General features: G+C 46.6%; 2 protein-coding genes across 5 annotated transcripts; both read left to right on the top strand.

Annotated features, from left to right (window-relative positions):
* Positions 1 to 564: 564 nt before the first annotated feature.
* Positions 565 to 4,970, top strand: LOC105009362 (endonuclease domain-containing 1 protein). Of its 2 annotated transcripts, none has more exons than XM_010868783.5 (3): positions 565 to 1,217; positions 2,652 to 3,353; positions 4,027 to 4,970. In XM_010868783.5, the coding sequence occupies exons 1-3, from the start codon at positions 912 to 914 to the stop codon at positions 4,540 to 4,542; spliced, it is 1,524 nt and encodes a 507-aa protein (XP_010867085.2). In that variant the 5' UTR covers positions 565 to 911; the 3' UTR covers positions 4,543 to 4,970. The 2 variants fall into 2 exon arrangements, with proteins under 2 accessions (XP_010867085.2, XP_010867084.2); XM_010868782.5 differs by having other exon boundaries at positions 566 to 1,223.
* A 229-nt stretch (positions 4,971 to 5,199) lies between these two features.
* Positions 5,200 to 19,711, top strand: vars1 (valyl-tRNA synthetase 1). Of its 3 annotated transcripts, none has more exons than XM_029115923.2 (30): positions 5,200 to 5,302; positions 5,854 to 6,203; positions 6,450 to 6,593; positions 7,577 to 7,781; positions 8,065 to 8,192; positions 8,375 to 8,450; positions 8,558 to 8,658; positions 8,774 to 8,901; positions 9,035 to 9,199; positions 9,493 to 9,574; positions 9,717 to 9,836; positions 9,913 to 10,021; positions 10,126 to 10,214; positions 10,300 to 10,390; positions 10,660 to 10,784; positions 10,865 to 10,968; positions 11,056 to 11,214; positions 11,447 to 11,537; positions 13,799 to 13,904; positions 13,983 to 14,053; positions 14,149 to 14,274; positions 15,187 to 15,291; positions 15,590 to 15,737; positions 16,123 to 16,250; positions 16,429 to 16,584; positions 17,279 to 17,503; positions 17,596 to 17,707; positions 17,840 to 18,015; positions 19,031 to 19,180; positions 19,499 to 19,711. In XM_029115923.2, the coding sequence occupies exons 1-30, from the start codon at positions 5,206 to 5,208 to the stop codon at positions 19,565 to 19,567; spliced, it is 3,936 nt and encodes a 1,311-aa protein (XP_028971756.2). In that variant the 5' UTR covers positions 5,200 to 5,205; the 3' UTR covers positions 19,568 to 19,711. The 3 variants fall into 3 exon arrangements, with proteins under 3 accessions (XP_028971756.2, XP_028971757.2, XP_028971758.2); XM_029115924.2 differs by lacking the exon at positions 5,200 to 5,302 and adding an exon at positions 5,498 to 5,517; XM_029115925.2 differs by lacking the exons at positions 5,200 to 5,302; positions 5,854 to 6,203; positions 6,450 to 6,593; positions 7,577 to 7,781 and having other exon boundaries at positions 8,101 to 8,192; positions 8,375 to 8,449; positions 8,556 to 8,658.
* Positions 19,712 to 20,121: the final 410 nt, after the last annotated feature.

Raw genomic sequence — 20,121 nt, 5'->3', positions numbered from 1 at the left:
TAGGTCATAGGCATAATAAACAAATGTCAGAGCAAAGCAGACAGTTAAGTGTCTGGACTAGGTTTGCATACCAATCATTGGAATTGTACACGTTTACAGATGCAGCCATTCATTGGTGAATGTCTTTCTTATATCCACCCTCCTTTCGTCGTCTGTAGTTTATGAATGTATGCTATGAATTTGGGAGTGGATATCAGTATCCGCTCTCAGTTAAATAAAACCTAGTGGCAGCTAAATCTCGTTCTTCAAAGGAACGCTGAGAGAAAATTGAGAATATAGTCTGGTCTCGTGTCAGTGTTCTGTGCACCATGGGTGTCATGGTAGCACACCCTGAGCATTGTACTAAGAGGAGTCCGTGCTTCCTAAGAGGTGCATGTTTTAACAGGGACGTTAGCCATTGAGCTGTCAGACAGCCAAAACATTGGGAATGTAGATTTACAGGTAATGGCGACCAGTGAATGGGCGTGGGTGGCGGACTTGTGTACCTAACAGCACTAACAGATGAAGGTGTGACCCGAGAAAGGTGAAAGGGGAGGGAGAGAGCAATTGAATGAGAGGAGAGGGAGGGTGAGGTACAGCTAGAGCGAGAGGGAAAGGGAGGGTGAGTAAGCTTGTCAGCGAGGGAGGGATCTGTTTGAGCAAGACTGTGCCCAGACACAGACAGAGACAAAACACCACACATTCCAAGGAGACAGACATGGGTGGACATGCTGGTGGAGAAGGAACCAGAAGAGAGATACTGAGAAAGTGCTAGATGAACAACAAGAGGAGAACAACAGATCAGATCTTCCCGGGCTGCCAAACCCCCTAGCGAACGGACAGTGCCCCCCCCCCCCCCCCCCCCACCTGCATAGATACCGCAGAAACCTCTGGATTATTTATCAGCCCCTAGCTGGCCTGCGGAGCTCAACATGCTGCTGCTGCAGTGCTGTCCTGCTGGTGTCAGTGCTGCGGGTTGGGTTTTGCTGACTCTGGGGCTGTCTCTACCGGCCACGCCACTGACAGAACTAGACCCAGGCTTCTCCATCTGCAGACAGAGCTTCTACAGACAGACCCCCCCTCTGGGCCTCTCCGGGGGCGACGGGGCACTACTGGCCCCCCTCTGTAACAAGCTACCGGGGGGACAGTTGTTTGCCACGCTCTACCACCCGACCTGTGACGCAGCTGTGTACTCGGGCTTCCTTGTCAGCCAAGGATGGGGGGAGACGGGGGAAGAGGTGGGGGTAAGGAAGGATTATTGTATTACTGCCATGTGGGAACAGTGCATTCATTGTAATTGGGGGTCATTGTAATGCAAGGACCGAAAAATCACTAGGTTGTACAGTATGGGTTTGTTGTTCTATGATCAATAGTATTGTATCCAGGCACTCTGTTGTGGCCCCTATTCATGGAACATTTGGAATGTAACACACCCTCTCATGCCTTATTGCTTGAGTAAACTAGTATTTGTATTTATGTGAATCTTGTGTTGTGAAGGCAGTCATCTTCTGGTTGTACCTCCATGACACTTCAGTAAAATACATCCTCCTTATTCCTACACTACTGTATTTACAAACTGATATGATACTAACTGCAGGATATATACAAATATAGTTAAGACCCATTCATCATGATGTTAATACTAATTGTATAAGGCGTTAAATATGTGCATTTATAGACAAATATAATTAGCTATTCAGTGGTCTCCATAATTATTTGGTATGATTATAGTTTTTTTCTGTCCATAAGCTTATATATAATTTGTTCTCTCCATAAGAGAGCTATCAGAGTCTAGTTTTGGAGTTTCTATGTGTTTATTAAAAGAGGTGTCAAGGAAGCATGTACAAGGCTGAAGAAAGGAACACCATATCCAACATAGCCATACCAGAAAACTAGTCAGGAAATTAATTAAAGAAGACAGAAAGCTCTGGTGAGTTTAACAGTTACACATGGTTTGGCAGGCCCAGGGAGCCCTTAACAGTGGATGACCAAATAATTCTCACCATATAAAAAAAAACAGACAGATCCAGAACACTTTCCAGGAGGTATGCATTAGCGTGCCAGTCACTACCATCTGCAAAGGAAATACGGACTCTACATGACAAGTTGCAAACCTGTAGTTTAACAGGAAAGCCAACGGCAGAATGAATTTTGAATGCAAAGGCATCTTGCCTGGAGAAGTACAAGCAAATGGCACCAAACTCATTTGACAGGGCTTCAGCACCGAGACGATGAACCCAAACATCATTTAAATCCAATGCAATGTACCTTTCATTTGCTGAAGCTGAGACCTAATACCTTAAAACAACTGAAGATGGCTGTAGGGCAGAGCATCACCTGTCTGTTCGGGTCAATAGGTCAAAGGCTTCAGGCAGTTATTGCATGCAAAGTATGTGTGCTTTGATTTTGACATTGTATTAATATGAACCAATATGTTTGTGGCCCTTAAATCGGGGACTGTTGCCATGTGTTGCCATTTCTAAATTGTGAAATCCAAATGTATAACCTCAAAGAAAAGCTGAGAATCTGTACTAAAACAAAACAGTTGTTGTTTAATTTCAAATATATTTAAGTGTATAGATCCAAAAAGACAATAAGCTTACCACCTCAATAATTCCAGAAGTTACCTGCAAATGTGTACTTTACTGTCAAAATAACCTTCTCTCACACAGACAGAGAAGGAGGAAGAGGATGACGAGAAGAAGAGTCTCCCCAAAGTGATGACTCCAGCCCTGTTCAGAGGGGCCACAGAGGAATTTCATCCTGCCCCCGACTCTCCGTTCCACCAATGGGACGCTGTGGTCGCAGAGCTGATCCGGAGCAGTGTCCTGCCCCAGTGTGGCTCCACAGGGGGCCAGCTCTATATCCTGACAGGGGCCACAGGACTGGGGCCTGAGGTGGAGGAGGTTGGGGATGAGGGCTGTGAGACTGGGGTGCTGTGGTCCGCGGTGTGCTGTGCTGGCCCAGAGGGACAGAGCGGGTTCAGCCTGGGGGTAGTTAGAGAGCCCGGAGGACAAGATGAGAGGGTGGTGGGGGTTAAAGAGCTGGAAGACATTATTGGGGTGACGGATCTATTTTCAGAGGGTTGCTTGGGAACAGATAGGGACAAAGAGGGGGACATGGTGACATTGCTCAGCGAGGCGATGGTCGGTATTGCAGCCACGAGGACCGTGACCACGGAAGAAGTTGAGGTGGGGGAAGAGGAGGCTGCAGAACCACTCATTAGTCCCTCAGTAGACAATGCCACTCTCTCCTCTGAGTCAGACATGGAGTCAACCAACAGTACTCTGCTGTATGTCCTCATATCCTCTGTCTCGCTGCTCAGCGCTCCACTGTGTCATGTAGTCTCCACCCTCAGCAGGATCCCTGGACAGGTGACTATGGATGGAACACATTACTGTCATGGCTCTTTAATGCAAAATGTGTGTCTGTGCGTCCGAGGTGGCGCAGCAGTCTAAGGTGCCCTTTCGTAGCCACAAGCTGAGCGCCAACATCTAGGTTTTAGCCTTGAATGTATTGCTAACTAATGTGCAGCTGGAAAGCCCCATAGCTGATGGGAGGATTGTGTAGGGAAGTGCATATGGCACCAGTAAAACACTCAGGCACCAGTAAAACACTAACTGAGGCTGTCAGCTGAGTGAGGGTGTCAGTGGAGTGAATGTGTCAGCTGAGTGAGGGTGTCAGTGGAGTGAATGTGTCAGCTAAGTGAGGGTGTCAGTGGAGTGAATGTGTCAGCTGAGTGAGGGTGTCAGTGGAGTGAATGTGTCAGCTGAGTGAGGGTGTCAGTGGAGTGAATGTGTCAGCTGAATGAGTGCTCATATAAATTGGCCCACATGACGCCCTGGTGTTAACAAAATCAGAATGGCTCGTCATGGAAACCTAATTTGCTGTGAGACAGACCTGTAGATGTCATTGGATATTGCAAAATTAGGGATATGATAAAAGGAAGTGAAAATCATAATAATATATAAATATTTATTTGTTTTTGTTAAAATGGTAAATTTGTATTTCCTCTCCCTAATTTCCTTTTGTCTTTTCTCCTCTTAGGTTACCTATGTCGTTCAGGAGGACATGGTGGTCCTGTGTGCTCTGCCTGGTGACACCCTCAGAGTGTTCTACAACATGGTGTCTGACCTGGTGTCTGGGGTTGGCTCAGTCACAGCCCTGGTAGTTGGGGTGGGGGAGATGTGCTTCTCCATCCTGTACTCCATTACAGCCCCTCTGGTGGGCACCCTGCTAACCAGCTGCCAGGACGGGGTCACTGGGGTGGGCACTCTGGTCTGGGATGGTGTGGGCATATTCCAGGGGCTCATGGACAGTGCCTGGTGGGCATCTGGGGTGGTTGGGGACCAGGCGTGGGAGCAAGTTGGGGGGTATGTGGGGGTGGTGGGGTCTGAAATTGGGAAGCAGCTGAATGAGATGGGTGGGGGACTGGGGAAACTGGCATGGAAATGTGGGAATGGGATGGGGAATGTAAAGAGGATGGTTGAATGGCTGGTGGTAGGAAGCATGGAAACAGTTGTGGACAATGTTATGGAAGCCTTTGGGCAGAACCAGAACTGAGGGTAGTTAGGGTGTACAGAAAATGTTCATAAATAACATTGCTGGCTTTATTTTCTTTTATTATAAATGATTTAAATACGCACCAGATCAAGACATGTATGCTGCATAATGCCAATGCCTCTACCTAACCTGTCTCTAACAACCATATCGGTACACTACATATTTTCAGATTTGTTGCTCCCTGAATTAGATTACTTCTTAATAGCTGTAAAGAAACAAGAGGCCATAAGACTACAGGCAAAGTGACAATGGGAGGGGAGTCAGAAATAAGCTGGATAGTCCTATGGATGTGTAATCTGACCAATTACAATATGGATTTGGGTGAATGGGGATACTGTATGACGTAATGTAGTAATTGCTGTTAGAACCAAAGTTATTTCATGAACTATATGCTTGCTTGAATAAAAAAGGACAATTGGTCAAAGTCATACAGACTGGTGCAATTTATGTATTTTATTTATTAATTATGAGTGCATTGGTTGATTCATTAATTCATTTTTATATCAATATATTTTCCCCAGTGTCTCCTTGTAATTTGCCCTTTCCTGATGCAAATAATTTGTCAGAAGGTATCTTTGCAAAATATATAATTTCGAAAAGGCATTCTTAGAGACCGCCGAGGTGTGGCAGAAATGAATCGAACCAAGGGGTCCTTCGAACCACATGTGCGCCAGATTGCATCACACGGATCTCACCACACCGCCGACTACAGTGTTTATCTGCATCACATATGTGACGTCTCTTTCTTCTTCATTCAAAGGTATGGGTAACTTCTTCAAGTGGTATTTGTTATGAATATCTGATTCTACTAATCGTTTTATGCGTAATTAATGGTATAGTTTAATAACTGAAAGTTCGTGTTATTAGTAACTAACTTTGCTAGCTAATAAGCTACTGCCTGCTGAAGTTGTGACATGTTGAATGGTTTGGTTAGCAATCTGGCTATCCGGCTAGCATCCAGTTCCGTTTTGACAGGTGGTAATATGGTAGTTAGCACTATCAAATAGTGCTTAAATCTGAAATTATCTGTAGACGTTTTGATCTAATGCTTATTTCCTAGATTTGTATCTAGTTCCTTACTAGAAAGACATGTAATGTTTACATAAAATAAGTTATGTATAGGTTAACAAACATGCCCAAGCCGGAGTGTTAGCTAATTATATCGCCTAGTTATCGTGCTGAAGGCTAGATTTAGTTGATGAGAGGATATCATACTTTACAGTGGTTTGCATCCAAATGCACATCTATAATATTTATTGACGCAAGGTGTCTTTTGCCTGCCACAATCTCTGATACCCCCCTTGTGTTCAGGGATGGCTTCTCTCTATGTCTCCCCCCACCCTGACGACTTCAGGAGCCTCCTGGCTCTGATTGCAGCAGAGTTCTGCCCCTCTCCGCCCCGCGCTCTTACAGATGAGCCGCCAGCTTCCCTAGCCCTTCACTCTTGCCCCAGTTTGGTGCTAGGTGATGGGGGAAGTGAGGTCCTCTCTGGAGCCAGTGCTGTTGGATGGTACCTGGCCTCTCAGGGCAAGAGGACAGGGTTGGATACTAAGCAGCAGAGCCAGGTGTGGCAATGGCTCAGCTTTGCTGACAATGAGTTAACTCCTGTGGCCTGTGCTGTGGTTTTCCCCCTGCTGGGGGTGCTGGGAGTGGACAAGAAGGTAGGAATTCAGAGGATCTCTCCACTGACAGCATCTCACATGCAGACACACATTCATGGTTTTTGATTTAGAAAAATAATACATTTCTTTGTTAATTGAAAAGATTATAGTGGTGAATATTTGTTTAGTTCCAAACGAACAAGACTGGCTGAAAAAAGGACAAGCCTTTAGACTGTACTGAAACACAATACAATTCCCTGTCTTAACGTTATTGAATGTCAGTATGTTGTTTTCTTATTCACGCAGCTTCAGCAGAGTTCTCACGCTGAGATGATTCGCATTCTCAAAGTTCTAGATAAGAACCTGGAACCTAAAACCTTCCTGGTGGGAGAGAGCCTCACTCTGGCTGACATCGCTATGACAACTGCTGCACTCCTGCCCTTCAAATATGTGAGTGGAGTCTAGACTCCTGTTTGTTTGTCTCGCACCTGTATCTTCTTCCTTGTTAAGAGTGTTCACCAAACCCATATGTTTTATTTCCTACTTGGCCCATCGACAACGCTGTTTAAACTACACTGAGGCCAAACTGTTTATGAACTTTTCATTATGAACCTTTCAGCGTTTTACGTGAAAGAGGATTCTTTATTCTGCTTCATTTATCTCTTCATAATACAAAACTTGTTTCCACATGGCAGTTCCATACTGACGGACAGACTGCATCGTCACTAGTGGTTTTAAGGGAATAGCCTACAATGTCCTCTTCACTTCTGATTTGTTCAGCCGCACATTGCAGCTTAGGCCTAAAATATATCTACTTTTAATGTCTTCGGGTACTTAATGTGTACCAAGCCGAGTTCCCATACCCAGCAGTTTAGTAGATATGTGTACTGTTACTCTATTCTATTTAAGCTATTCCTTAAAGTAAATGTTTTATCTTCTATTAGTTGAGTAAGTTCACTAGCTAACTAGCAAGTGAGTGAGTGCTGTTGTTAAGCTGATGTTTTTCTAATACAAGACAGAACTCTATTTACATTCTAAGGGGAACTGTATAGAGTCCTGCCTCAGATCTTTACCAGACTGAATTTAAACAAAAATACAACTTGTCTTCTCTTCCTGAACAATACCGGAGTAGTATTAGCTAGTCCAGGGAGGATTAGAGTGGGGGAGGAGTATTCCTGCTCGTGTCGAAAGTGAGTGTGAGGAGAATTCAAGTCAGTGCAAACTGATGGACACACTGGCAGTAGTTTCAACCAGGACTATCTCAGGCTGTTGGAATATTTTTTTTTTATATAGTCAACATTCCCTGCAGATGTCTTCTGGTCATTTATGCTAGTAGTACAGAAAATAATCTCACAAATATTCCCCTTTAAGTAATTTAGCTTTATATTGTGTGTTAAAACTCTAACCTTGGTCCTTCTCCGACGTAATTCTAGGCCTTGGAGGCGTCCGACAGGGAAGCCCTGACCAACGTGACCAGGTGGTTTCTGACCTGTGTCAACCAGCCCCAGTTCGTCAAGGTTCTGGGACAGATCTCCCTGTGTGAGAAGATGGTGCCAGTCATCTCCAAGCCCGGCGCTGCTCCGGTTCCACCTCCCGCCGTTGCTTCCAAAACCAGCCCAACTGCTGATGCTGCCGATGGTAAACAACGGAAGCCTCTTTGAGTCATTGGATTATGGTTGTTATGATCATGGTGATGGGGCGAAAATAGCTTCAGTTTAGTTGCAAGCAGTTTCAGTTGTCTTTGGGTTGCTTTGTGTCAGCAGACTTGCATGAGATGTCACATTGCATCCATGTTACATCATCTTTATATTCAAGATTAACTTTATTATTGTGAGCACACACAGTGACTTTCTGTCAAGCTGTTAGTAATGTCATTGGCAGTTTCCCGTTATCTGCAGTAGACCCATTTGCTCTCTCTCAGAGAAACCAAAGACAGAAGCTCAACTGAAGAAGGAAGCTAAGAACCGAGAGAAGCTGGAGAAGTTCCAAAAGAAGAAGGAGATGGAGGAGAAGAAAAAGCAAGAAAAGAAACTAGCACCCCCGACAGAGGTTGGAAGAAGTATAGATTGCTGGTTTCGTTTCTTATTTCCACTGTTTTACAGACCAACACTGTCTGGGTCAACTGGATCCAGACAGTCATTTTTACCAGCACTTCCTTTAACTGTATTTCAGCCTGCAAAGCGTAATGCTTTCAGTGTTGGTACTGATGGGTTTCATTGTGGCCTTTCTAGAAAAAGGCCAAACCAGAGAAGAAGGAGCTGGGAACGATCTCCTATGACGTCCCCACCCCTCCAGGAGAGAAAAAAGGTGCCAGTCTTCCATTCCCCCCCATGTCTCTAACAGCGTGCCCGTTGGTGTGTCTGGGCCAGTCTGAGTTGATGTGTTATTGTTCTGAACTCCTCTCTCCCTGTCAGACGTGCTGAGGCCTCTGCCAGATTCCTACAGTCCTCAGTATGTGGAGGCAGCCTGGTACCCTTGGTGGGAAAAACAGGGCTATTTCAAGCCTGAGCACGGGGTGAGACGACTCTTTGGTGGTTCATGCTAGTTAATACCCGACGCAGTGTGGCATTCAAACAACCAGCGGCTTTGAGATCAAGGTCCAATAATAATAAGAATCCTATGTTCTTCAGCGGAAGAGTGTCAGTGAGCCGAACCCCCGTGGAGTCTTCATGATGTGTATCCCTCCGCCCAATGTGACCGGATCCCTTCACTTAGGCCACGCCCTAACCAACGCCATACAGGACTGCCTGACTAGATGGTATATATATTTAGCTCTTCATTATCCTCCCCTGTCCCCTGATTCGCTGTTAGCAGCCTTGGTAAACCACCCGGTCTCTCAGTCCACACGCCAGACATGCAGTGGGCTGATGCATTTCCCGTTCTCCCTCTAGGCATCGCATGCGCGGCGAGACCACCCTGTGGAACCCGGGCTGTGACCACGCGGGCATCGCCACCCAGGTGGTGGTGGAGAAGAAGCTGATGAGGGAGAGGGGCATGAGCCGACACGACCTGGGCAGGGACCAGTTCATCCAGGAGGTCTGGAAGTGGAAGAACGAGTGAGTGGAAGAGAGACATTCTTCAGAAATTAGAGGCCTGTTTAGGGCTAGTCAAGTCCTGTGAGTGGTAGTATTTGAGTCCGTGCACATTTCCTGGGACTGCCTTCATATTGGAACTTATCAGCATAGTGAGCAGCTCCCCCCTCACAGCCCATGAAAGCCCTAAACCACGTGTTTTCATCCCTGCACTTCCACACATCTTGTCCTGCCTTATGGTGGATTATGTGAGGATCAGAGCCAGGTGTAGGGCATGAGGACATTCAGACCCACTTCTGTTTGTCCCTGTGCTGTAGGAAGGGAGATCGCATCTACCACCAGCTGAAGAAGCTGGGCTCCTCGCTGGACTGGGACCGAGCCTGCTTCACCATGGACCCGGTCAGTACCGTCGCTAACATCCTGCGCTACATCCCCTGTTGCATGTGGCTCTCCCAGATAATTGTTCCCCAGTGTACCCTGTACTCAGCCCCATTCTGAGCTTGTAATGTTCCCGACTCAACCGGACGTCACTCCTCCTCAGAAACTGTCCTACGCAGTGCAGGAGGCGTTCATTCGCCTGCATGAGGACGGTGTGATCTACCGGAGCAAGAGACTGGTAAACTGGTCCTGTACCCTGAACTCTGCCATCTCCGATATAGAGGTAAGAGCTGTTCAGTGTTTGAACCTTGTGTCGCCCGCCGTAATGAACATGAGCATCAGGCTGTGGCCTTGTCCAGGTGGATAAGCGGGAGTTGACTGGGCGGACCCTCCTGCCGGTGCCTGGTTACAAGGACAAGGTGGAGTTTGGAGTCCTGGTTTCTTTCGCTTACAAGATAGAGGGATCAGGTGAGACCTCAGCGCAGTGGCTGGTTTCGGGTGGGGGTGATATAATGGCTTTTGTCTGGACTGGCTGCCCGTTACTGATCTGTCTCCTGTGTTCTGGGTGTCAGATGAGGAGGTGATTGTGGCCACCACTCGTATTGAGACCATGTTGGGAGACACTGCCGTTGCCGTGCACCCTGCGGATCCCAGATACCAGGTTTCTACGGCCTCCCGTGCAGTTTAACAGCCAAGCATTCCGAGGAACGTGTTTTTATTGAGAACCATCACCTTGTCTTTCTCAGCACCTGAAAGGGAAGATGGTGGTGCATCCTTTCTGTGACCGGAAGATGCCCGTGGTGTTTGACGACTTTGTGGATGTGAGCTTCGGAACAGGTATCCATGTTGTGTGGCTCCCCATTGCAAGGCTGTGGAATGTATAGGGCGGTGTCCTTTAATGCACAACCTCCTCCCCCTTATATGGATTGGATTGTTTCGTCTTCTGAGGGCCCTCACACTGATGTCTTATCCCCCAGACGGCCCCTGTAGGAAAATGAGTGTTAGGTTGGAGCTATTGCTTTTTTTCCGGGTGGAACCATGCTCATCCTTTTCTCTCTTTCTGATTTCCCCTCCAACCCCCATATCTCCCTCCTTCCCCCCTCCAGGTGCGGTGAAGATCACCCCAGCCCATGACCAGAATGATTATGAGGTTGGCAACAGGCACAACCTGGCCTTCATCAACATCATGGATGAGAATGGCCTGCTCATCAACGTTCCCCCTCCGTTCCTGGTACAGAGCTCGCACTTTGCCACTTGACCCTTTCTTCATCTTCTTCAGTTTGGTAATGTGTTCCTCTCTCTGTCTCTCAGGGTATGAAGCGTTTTGAGGCGAGGAAGGCTGTGCTGCAGGCTCTGAAGGACCTGGGGCAGTTTAAGGAGATCAAAGACAACCCCATGGTGGTCCCTGTCTGCAGGTGAGACACATTACAGGACCATATTCTGGTCTGTGTGGAAGGTGTTGGATGTCAACAGTAACGTGTCTGTTGCTTCCGTCTCCTCAGTCGTTCTAAGGACATCGTGGAGCCCCTGCTCAAGCCTCAGTGGTATGTGGACTGTGCTGACATGGGCAAGCAGGCTGCAGACGCCGTCCGGGAGGGACGACTCAAAATCATCCCTGACCACCACCTTAAGACCTGGTTCAACTGGATGGATAACATCAGGTACATTCCACCGTCGTCGTCCTTCTGCTTGGTTTCCATCTCATCCCCCCATCTTGCACATGCTGCTATATTACGATCATGTTCACTCCCTCCGTCCTCCCATAACCCGCCCGTCTGTCCTCCCATAACCCGCCCGTCTGTCCTCCCATAACCCGCCCGTCCATCCTCCCATAATGCACCCCTCCGTCATCAGGTCTTACGTATTGTCTTCAACTCTTCCCTCTCTGTCCAGGGACTGGTGTATCTCCCGTCAGCTGTGGTGGGGTCACAGGATCCCAGCCTACTTTGTCACTGTTAATGACCCTTCAGTCAAACCAGGAGAAGTAGGTCACATTTAAAGCTGTCTCTCTGTGACTCTGTCTCTCTGTGACTCTGTCTCTCTGTGACTCTGTCTCTCTGTGACTCTGACTCTGTCTCTCTGTGACTCTGTCTCTCTGTGACTCTGTCTCTCTGTGACTCTGTCTCTCTGTGACTCTGTGTCTCTGTGACTCTGTGTCTCTATGACTCTGTCTCTCTGTGACTCTGTGTCTCTGTGACTCTGTCTCTCTATCTGTCCTGATGACAAAGTAGGGATGCCTCGTAAAATGCGAATAAAAACACAATGCAATGATGTGCAAATCATTTAATCCCTATATTTAATTGAAAATGGTACAAAGACAACTTGTAAAATGTTTAACCAGAGACATTTTATAGTTTTTAGAAAAATACATTGATGCCAGCAACATGTTTCAATATGTTGCATCACCTCTTCTTTTAACAATACTCTGTAAGTGTTTGGGAACTGAGGAGACCAACAGTTTTATATGTGAAATGTTTTCCCATTCTTGCTTGATATAAGATTGCAGCTGCTCAACAGTTTGGGTTTTCCTTTGTTGTTTTTTTTGTTTCATAATGTGCCAGATATTTTCAATGGGTGACCGGTCTGGACTGCAGACAGGCCAGTTTAGCACCCAGATTCTTACTACAGATCCATGCTGTCGTAATACTTGCAGAATGTGGTTTGGCATTGTCTTGCTGAAATAAGCCTTCCCTGAAAAACATGTTGTCTGAATGGCAGCATATCGTGCTCCAAACCCCCCCCCCCACCCCAACTATTGCACTTTTATATTGAGAAACGTATTTCTTTAATTGTTGCACTATTTTCCCGCATAGCCTTTCACACAGTGGTCTTTTGAAAGATGGTCTTCTGAAAGGCTCATCCTCTCTGGGATGCTATTTTTATACCTAATCATGTTACTGACCTGTTGCCAATTAACCTAATTAGTTGAGATGTTCCACCAGGTTATTTTTTAGCATTACACAACTTTTCTAGTCGTATGTTGCCTCTGTCCCAACTTTTGGAGATGTGTTGCCAGCATCAAAGTGAGCATATATTTTTCAAGGAATAACAGTTTTCAGTTGTCATTGTACTATTTTCTATTGAATATAGTGTTTAAATGATTTGCACATCATTGCATTCTGTTTTTATTTCCATTATACACAGCGTTCTAACTTTTTCGTAATCAGTTTTGCCCCACTTGCTACTCGCAATTGGATTTGCTAGTGATTGGAAAATCCGGAAATACTCTTTAAATGCATGTAGAGCATGTAACTAGATCACATTACTGCAGTGTCCCCCAGCGCATGTCAGAGACCCTCTCAGAGAACATCACTGTTCCTTCATAGCAGAGGCCCTCTCAGAGAACATCACTGTTCCTTCATAGCAGAGGCCCTCTCAGAGAACATCACTGTTCCTTCATTGCAGAGGCCACTCAGAGAACATCACTGTTCCTTCATTGCAGAGGCCCTCTCAGAGAACATCACTGTTCCTTCATAGCAGAGGCCCTCTCAGAGAACATCACTGTTCCTTCATAGCAGAGGCCCTCTCAGAGAACATCACTGTTCCTTCATAGCAGAGGCCCTCTCAGAGAACATCACTGTTCCTTCATAGCAGAGGCCCTCTCAGAGAACATCACTGTTCCTTCATAGCAGAGGCCCTCTCAGAGAACATCACTGTTCCTTCATAGCAGAGGCCCTCTCAGAGAACATCACTGTTCCTTCATAGCAGAGGCCCTCTCAGAGAACATCACTGTTCCTTCATTGCAGAGGCCCTCTCAGAGAACATCACTGTTCCTTCATTGCAGAGGCCCTCTCAGAGAACATCACTGTTCCTTCATTGCAGAGGCCCTCTCAGAGAACATCACTGTTCCTTCATTGCAGAGGCCCTCTCAGAGAACATCACTGTTCCTTCATAGCAGAGGCCCTCTCAGAGAACATCACTGTTCCTTCATAGCAGAGGCCCTCTCAGAGAACATCACTGTTCCTTCATAGCAGAGGCCCTCTCAGAGAACATCACTGTTCCTTCAGTCATTCACACATTGCTCTACTCAAACAAAACAACCAGAAAGCTGGAAATGCACATGATTTGGCTGGCTACTGCTCTCCCGACAAACACGCCATAAGTTGACCGTTCAAAACAAAGCCCAATGCTGCACTACAGCAAGCGACATGTGATTTCAATTAAATTAGCTGTGGAAAGAGGGGTTGAGTGTCAACAACATATAGAGTAACATTACAGACAAACATACTGTCACCGTCTGTCCAGGACATGGATGGTCACTACTGGGTGAGTGGAAGGACAGAGGACGAGGCCAAAGAGAAGGCCGCCAAGCGCTTCAACATCTCGACGGACAAGATCACCCTCAGACAGGGTAAGGCTCGTGTCCACTAAAAGGCTGATGTACTTATGAAGCGACCTGGCTGAAACGTCTCCGCTTCCTGTGTTTCAGATGAGGATGTTCTGGACACCTGGTTTTCCTCCGGTATTTTTCCCTTCTCTATCTTCGGCTGGCCCAACGAGGTGAGCCTTGCTATAGACTTTCCGTACGTCCTGGACCCACGAGGGGGATTGCGTGGGTAAGGTGTGTAAACGGTGTGTTCTGTCGGTGTGTCCAGACACAGGACCTGAGTGTGTTCTACCCGGGGACGCTCCTGGAGACCGGTCATGACATCCTGTTCTTCTGGGTGGCACGCATGGTGATGATGGGCCTCAAGCTCACTGGCCAGCTGCCCTTCAAAGAGGTATGGCTGTTTGACCTTCTGACTGGTCCTTCACTGTCATTAAATCTATATTTAACCATAGCGCCAATCCACGGAGGTCCTGGATCTTGTTGTAGTGTGGTCTGTCGTTATTCCAGGTTATACAGCTGTTACGTCTGTCTGTCCAGGTGTATCTGCATGCGGTGGGGTAGTCTGTCGTTATTCCAGGTTATACAGCTGTTACGTCTGTCTGTCCAGGTGTATCTGCATGCGGTGGGGTAGTCTGTCGTTATTCCAGGTTATACAGCTGTTACGTCTTTCTGTCCAGGTGTATCTGCATGCGGTGGGGTAGTCTGTCGTTATTCCAGGTTATACAGCTGTTACGTCTGTCTGTCCAGGTGTATCTGCATGCGGTGGGGTAGTCTGTCCTTATTCCAGGTTATACAGCTGTTACGTCTGTCTGTCCAGGTGTATCTGCATGCGGTGGTGTAGTCTGTCGTTATTCCAGGTTATACAGCTGTTACGTCTGTCTGTCCAGGTGTATCTGCATGCGGTGGTGTAGTCTGTCCTTATTCCAGGTTATACAGCTGTTACGTCTGTCTGTCCAGGTGTATCTGCATGCGGTGGTGTAGTCTGTCCTTATTCCAGGTTATACAGCTGTTACGTCTGTCTGTCCAGGTGTATCTGCATGCGGTGGTGTAGTCTGTCGTTATTCCAGGTTATATAGCTGTTACGTCTGTCTGTCCAGGTGTATCTGCATGCGGTGGTGTAGTCTGTCCTTATTCCAGGTTATACAGCTGTTACGTCTGTCTGTCCAGGTGTATCTGCATGCGGTGGTGTAGTCTGTCCTTATTCCAGGTTATACAGCTGTTACGTCTGTCCAGGTGTATCTGCATGCGGTGGTGTAGTCTGTCGTTATTCCAGGTTATACAGCTGTTACGTCTGTCTGTCCAGGTGTATCTGCATGCGGTGGTGCGGGACGCCCACGGGAGGAAGATGAGTAAGTCTCTGGGGAATGTCATCGACCCTCTGGACGTCATCACGGGTATCTCTCTGGAGGTAACTCACACAGGCCTGCGGTTCTGTTCACTGGTTCATCTCAACACCAACTCTGTCTCCTGTTGTAGTTCAGAGAGGGGTGGAGCTCTGAAGTTCTTCCTTAACGGATGGCAGGAGGTGGAATGGGAAAAAGATGCTTGACTCATTTCCTATTCCCCTCTGCTGTGATCCGTTCAGTATGTCTAATTCGGGATGCAAAGGCCCATATTAGAGTCTAAGAGTCAGGTGATGCTGTTGAACTAGATGCTGGTTATGGACCAGGTGACCTGCAGTTCTAACCCTGTGTTGATGTGTCCAGGGTCTGTATGCCCAGCTGAATGACAGTAACCTGGACCCGGTGGAGGTAGAGAAGGCCAAGCAGGGACAGAAGTCCGACTACCCCTCTGGCATCCCTGAGTGTGGCACAGACGCCCTCCGCTTTGCCCTGTGTGCCTACACCAGCCAAGGTACCTTATTCACTACCGCCACCTAGTGGTGCTCAGTGTCCTGTCCTCATGACTGACATGGCAACACTGCCCTCTCTCCTCCACACACACGTTCACTTAGCTGTCTGAATGGGGTGATTGATGTTGATTGCCCATAAGAAAAATCCCCTCAATAACCTGCCTAAAAGGAAGAAGAGATGTTAGTATGAGTGTGTCTGCATTCCCAACAACATTAACTAACACCAATTGTCATTTTGCCCTCTACTTAACCCTTAAGGGAAACATTTGGACAGTTAGGAGACAGTTTTATATGGCCGTTAAGTCAAACGCGCAGACACAAACACACAAGCTCTGTTTGCTCTGGAGATACTCACACACTCTGTCTGTGTTGGTCTCTTGTTCTCAGGCAGGGACATTAACCTGGATGTGAATCGTATTCTTGGTTACCGTCACTTCTGTAACAAGCTGTGGAATGCTGTGAAGTTTGCCATGAGGTCTCTGGGAGACAGCTTTGTTCCTTCAGAGAAAGCCCAGGTAAGAGGAGAACTTCCTCCTCCAGGGTGTCTGTAACCAGGCTCATTTAGTGTCTGACACTGCAGTGCTGTATCAGTGTTAATATATGATATACATGCGCTCTTAGGCTTTGCTGTTGATTTTCTAAAGTTACTGAGTGAATACTTCTGTCAACTCCTCTCCCTCCTCTTGCTGGCAGCTGTCAGGACAGGAGGGTGTCTCTGACCGGTGGGTTCTGTCCCGGCTGTGTGCTGCTGTGGGTTTGTGTAATGCAGGTTTCCAGGCCTACGACTTCCCAGCCATCACCACAGCCATCTACAACTTCTGGCTCTACGAGCTCTGTGACGTCTATCTGGTAACTGCACACTTGTTTGTCTGTCCATCCCTCTTTTGGTGCCAAAAGCTGAAATGCGTTATCAAATGTTGCCATGTCTGCAGGTTCTACCCATAGTAAAACCTCACACATTTAACGACTCAGTCAGTCTAAATCATTGTGAACCAATAATCAGCGTTGTATTCACACTGGCAGGCCCAGTAGTTCCCCAGACTCCAGTTCTGTTTACTGGGTAGGTTTAATAAATCCAGGAAGACGATGCTCGAACAGTCGTGTGTATTTGACTTTAGGTAACCTTGTTGTCTACAGCTACGACACCTCTACCAGAACACAGTGAATGTAGTTCTGTCCCTCCACCCTTGGTAGCTCTTCAACTGGACATTATTTCAGTTCTGCAAAAGCCTAACTCCTTCTTTGCAACAAGACCATGGTGCATACATCAATGCGTCTTGTTTCCATCTTGGTTAATGACCCTGTGAGGTTTTTCTAGATTACCTTTATGGTTCTGAATAGCTGAACGTTTTCATGTTGGTAACATTCCTGACAGTCATCAAACACATGGTTATGTGTTTCCACTGTATGGGCAGCAGTGAAGGTCAACTCATTCCATCTGGATAGGGGGCCTTGAGAGGCTCCTGTAGATGGGAGTTAAAAATGGTGTCTGCCTAGGCTGTGTGTGTGCTCTAATCCCCTACATCTCCTGGTCCCCCTGCAGGAGTGTGTGAAGCCAGTGTTCTCCAGGGCGGAGGAGGACAGCGTTTCTCAGAGCCAGGCTGCAGTCTGCAGACAGACTCTGTACACCTGCCTGGAGACCGGCCTGCGTCTCCTTGCTCCCATAATGCCCTTTGTGGGTGAGGAGCTCTACCAGAGGTTGCCACGGCGACAGTCCCAGGACGCCAGTGCTAGTATCCATGTGACGTCCTACCCTGAGACGGCTGAGGTGGGTCCTCTGTGTGTGGGGTGTCGGCGTGACCGTGGTCCTCTGTGTGTGGGGTGTCGGCGTGACCGTGGTCCTCTGTGTGGTCTCTGTAGTTCTGCTGGCACAGCGAGGAGGTGGACCGGCAGATGGACTTTGTGATGACCGTGGTCCGGACCATCCGGTCACTCAGGGCGGACTACAACCTGACCAAGACCCGGGCTGACTGTGAGTACACCTAACAGGACCACAAGCACTGGGACATATTTACTACCACCGTTGTGATACATACTGACCACTATATCCAGGAGTCATTACAACCAACCTGTTCTGACTCTGTCCTGACCCTGTCCTCCCCAGGCTACCTCCAGTGTATAGACAGTGAGACTGTGACCCTGGTGGAGCAGTACAGTCTGCAGATCCAGACCCTGTCCCTGTCCCAGACCGTTCAGCCTGTCCCGGCCACTGGGGCCGTCCCAGAGGGCTGTGCTGTGGCCATCGCCTCTGACAGGTGCACAGTCAACCTCATGCTGAAGGTAGGAGGGGCTGCATTTATCAGGGCTTCAGTGTCATTCTGTAGTTATTTATTGTGGATTCAATGTTAATCTGTAGTTATTTATTGTGGATTCAATGTTAATCTGTAGTTATTTATTGTGGATTCAATGTTAATCTGTAGTTATTTATTATGGATTCAATGTTAATCTGTAGTTATTTATTATGGATTCAATGTTAATCTGTAGTTACTTATTATGGATTCAATGTTAATCTGTAGTTATTTATTGTGGATTCAATGTTAATCTGTAGTTACTTATTGTGGATTCAATGTTAATCTGTAGTTATTTATTGTGGATTCAATGTTAATCTGTAGTTATTTATTGTGGATTCAATGTTAATCTGTAGTTATTTATTGTGGATTCAATGTTAATCTGTAGTTATTTATTGTGGATTCAATGTTAATCTGTAGTTATTTATTATGGATTCAATGTTAATCTGTAGTTATTTATTATGGATTCAATGTTAATCTGTAGTTATTTATTATGGATTCAATGTTAATCTGTAGTTATTTATTATGGATTCCATGTTAATCTGTAGTTATTTATTGTGGATTCAATGTTAATCTGTAGTTATTTATTGTGGATTCAATGTTAATCTGTAGTTATTTATTGTGGATTCAATGTTAATCTGTAGTTATTTATTATGGATTCAATGTTAATCTGTAGTTCTTTATTAGGGCTTCAATGTGGACATTTGGCCGGTCCTCACTTTGACAGGTTATGTCTTTGGGTTAGGTTTAGGGTAAGGTCAAGTTTAGAAAAAGGTTAGGTCATAGAGGTTAAGGATAGGGTTCGGTTTAGGGGATAGGTACATTTTCATTTGCAATGGTACTAAATTGCTGGTGCTCACTTTGTTAGTAAAGTGTGTGTGTGTGTGTGTGTGTGTGTGTCAAGCAGACACATCTGTATTTTACCATGCATAGTTATCAGTCATAATAGTTGCATTATAGATGTATTACTTTTTCCTGGTCATATCTCGTCGTTAATCTATCTCCAGGGTCTGATAGACTTGGAGAAGGAGGTGGCCAAACTGACTGTAAAAAAGGGAGAGCTGGAAAAACAGATGGAGAAACTCAGGGAGAGGATGGAGAAGAGTGACTACAAGGAGAAGGTGCCTGTCAAAGTACAGGAGCTGGATGCTGAGAAGGTATGAGGAAAATGGTGGAGGATGGTGTTATCCTCTCATTTGAAGGGTTTTGCTTTTTATGGCATCCTTTTGGGATGTTTAAATGGAACAGATTAAGTAGAGGAGGAATTCTGTCACGGGTCAGTGGTTTTAACTCCTGGACCATGTACACTGACTGAAAGGTTTTAAACATGTTTTCAGGATTTCTGAGCATTGCATGAAACTTGTATCATAAAAGTAATTCTGCTCTTCTCCATGTTATTCAAATTTGATTAAGTGAGCCTCTGAAGTGTGTCGTGATCTGTTCTCTGAAAGCCTTTATCTCTTATTTCCCCACAGCTGCGACAAAGCCAGACAGAGCTGGAGAAAGCAAAGGAAGCCATAGACAACTTCATGAGAATGATGTAACCTCTTTCACCCCCGTCCCCTTTTACAGTGTGGTTTGGACAATTTCTTAAGGTATCTCACCCTCCTGTTATTTTATGTCAGTCTTATGTCCCTTTCCAGGATGGATTGTCTGGGGACAAGTGAATAAACACATTAGTCTGGTTATTTCTCTGTTCTCTGTGTTTGTCCTTGCTGCCACTCCTGTGCATTCTGCTCATCTGGTGAGACGTTTAGGTCTGAGGGCTTTTCACCAGGATATGACCTGACCTGGAAAACCTCAGGGCTCTGCAGATGGGGGGGATCTCAACTGTGTACTTGTCGTGTTCTGTCCCGTCTTCTTTTGAAAACCAATTAAACGAGAAAGCCAGAGGTCCCTGGAATCCAGTGGGTTGTCATGTTATCTCTGTGTGTTGTGGTTGCTGTGGCGCTGACATGCCTGGGAAGCCCTTCCCCGGCTCCTGTCTGCTCTGTGGCGTGTTCACACCAAAGAGCCTTCCCCACCGTCAGGCCAGCACGCCAAGCCAACCGGAACCAGCAGGGCCCCAACACATTTAATAGACATCCCCAGAATGGAA

Source organism: Esox lucius, chromosome 20 (genome assembly GCF_011004845.1).
Source record: "Esox lucius isolate fEsoLuc1 chromosome 20, fEsoLuc1.pri, whole genome shotgun sequence".
Classification (NCBI taxonomy): Eukaryota; Metazoa; Chordata; class Actinopteri; order Esociformes; family Esocidae; genus Esox; species Esox lucius.
Note: the sequence above shows the minus strand (reverse complement) of the source record. Positions and strands in the feature narration are given on the sequence as shown.

What these genes read in the sequence shown, in the direction of transcription:
- LOC105009362 (XM_010868782.5), top strand. Translation starts at nt 912, where the DNA reads ATGCTGCTGCTGCAGTGCTGTCCTGCTGGTGTCAGTGCTGCGGGTTGG. An exon ending in AGACGGGGGAAGAGGTGGGG is followed by an intron (nt 1,224 to 2,651) that starts GTAAGGAAGGAT and finishes TCTCTCACACAG; the next exon opens with ACAGAGAAGGAGGAAGAGGA. An exon ending in TCAGCAGGATCCCTGGACAG is followed by an intron (nt 3,354 to 4,026) that starts GTGACTATGGAT and finishes TTCTCCTCTTAG; the next exon opens with GTTACCTATGTCGTTCAGGA.
- vars1 (XM_029115923.2), top strand. Translation starts at nt 5,206, where the DNA reads ATGTGCGCCAGATTGCATCACACGGATCTCACCACACCGCCGACTACA. An exon ending in CTGCGGATCCCAGATACCAG is followed by an intron (nt 10,215 to 10,299) that starts GTTTCTACGGCC and finishes TGTCTTTCTCAG; the next exon opens with CACCTGAAAGGGAAGATGGT. An exon ending in GACCAAGACCCGGGCTGACT is followed by an intron (nt 17,708 to 17,839) that starts GTGAGTACACCT and finishes TGTCCTCCCCAG; the next exon opens with GCTACCTCCAGTGTATAGAC.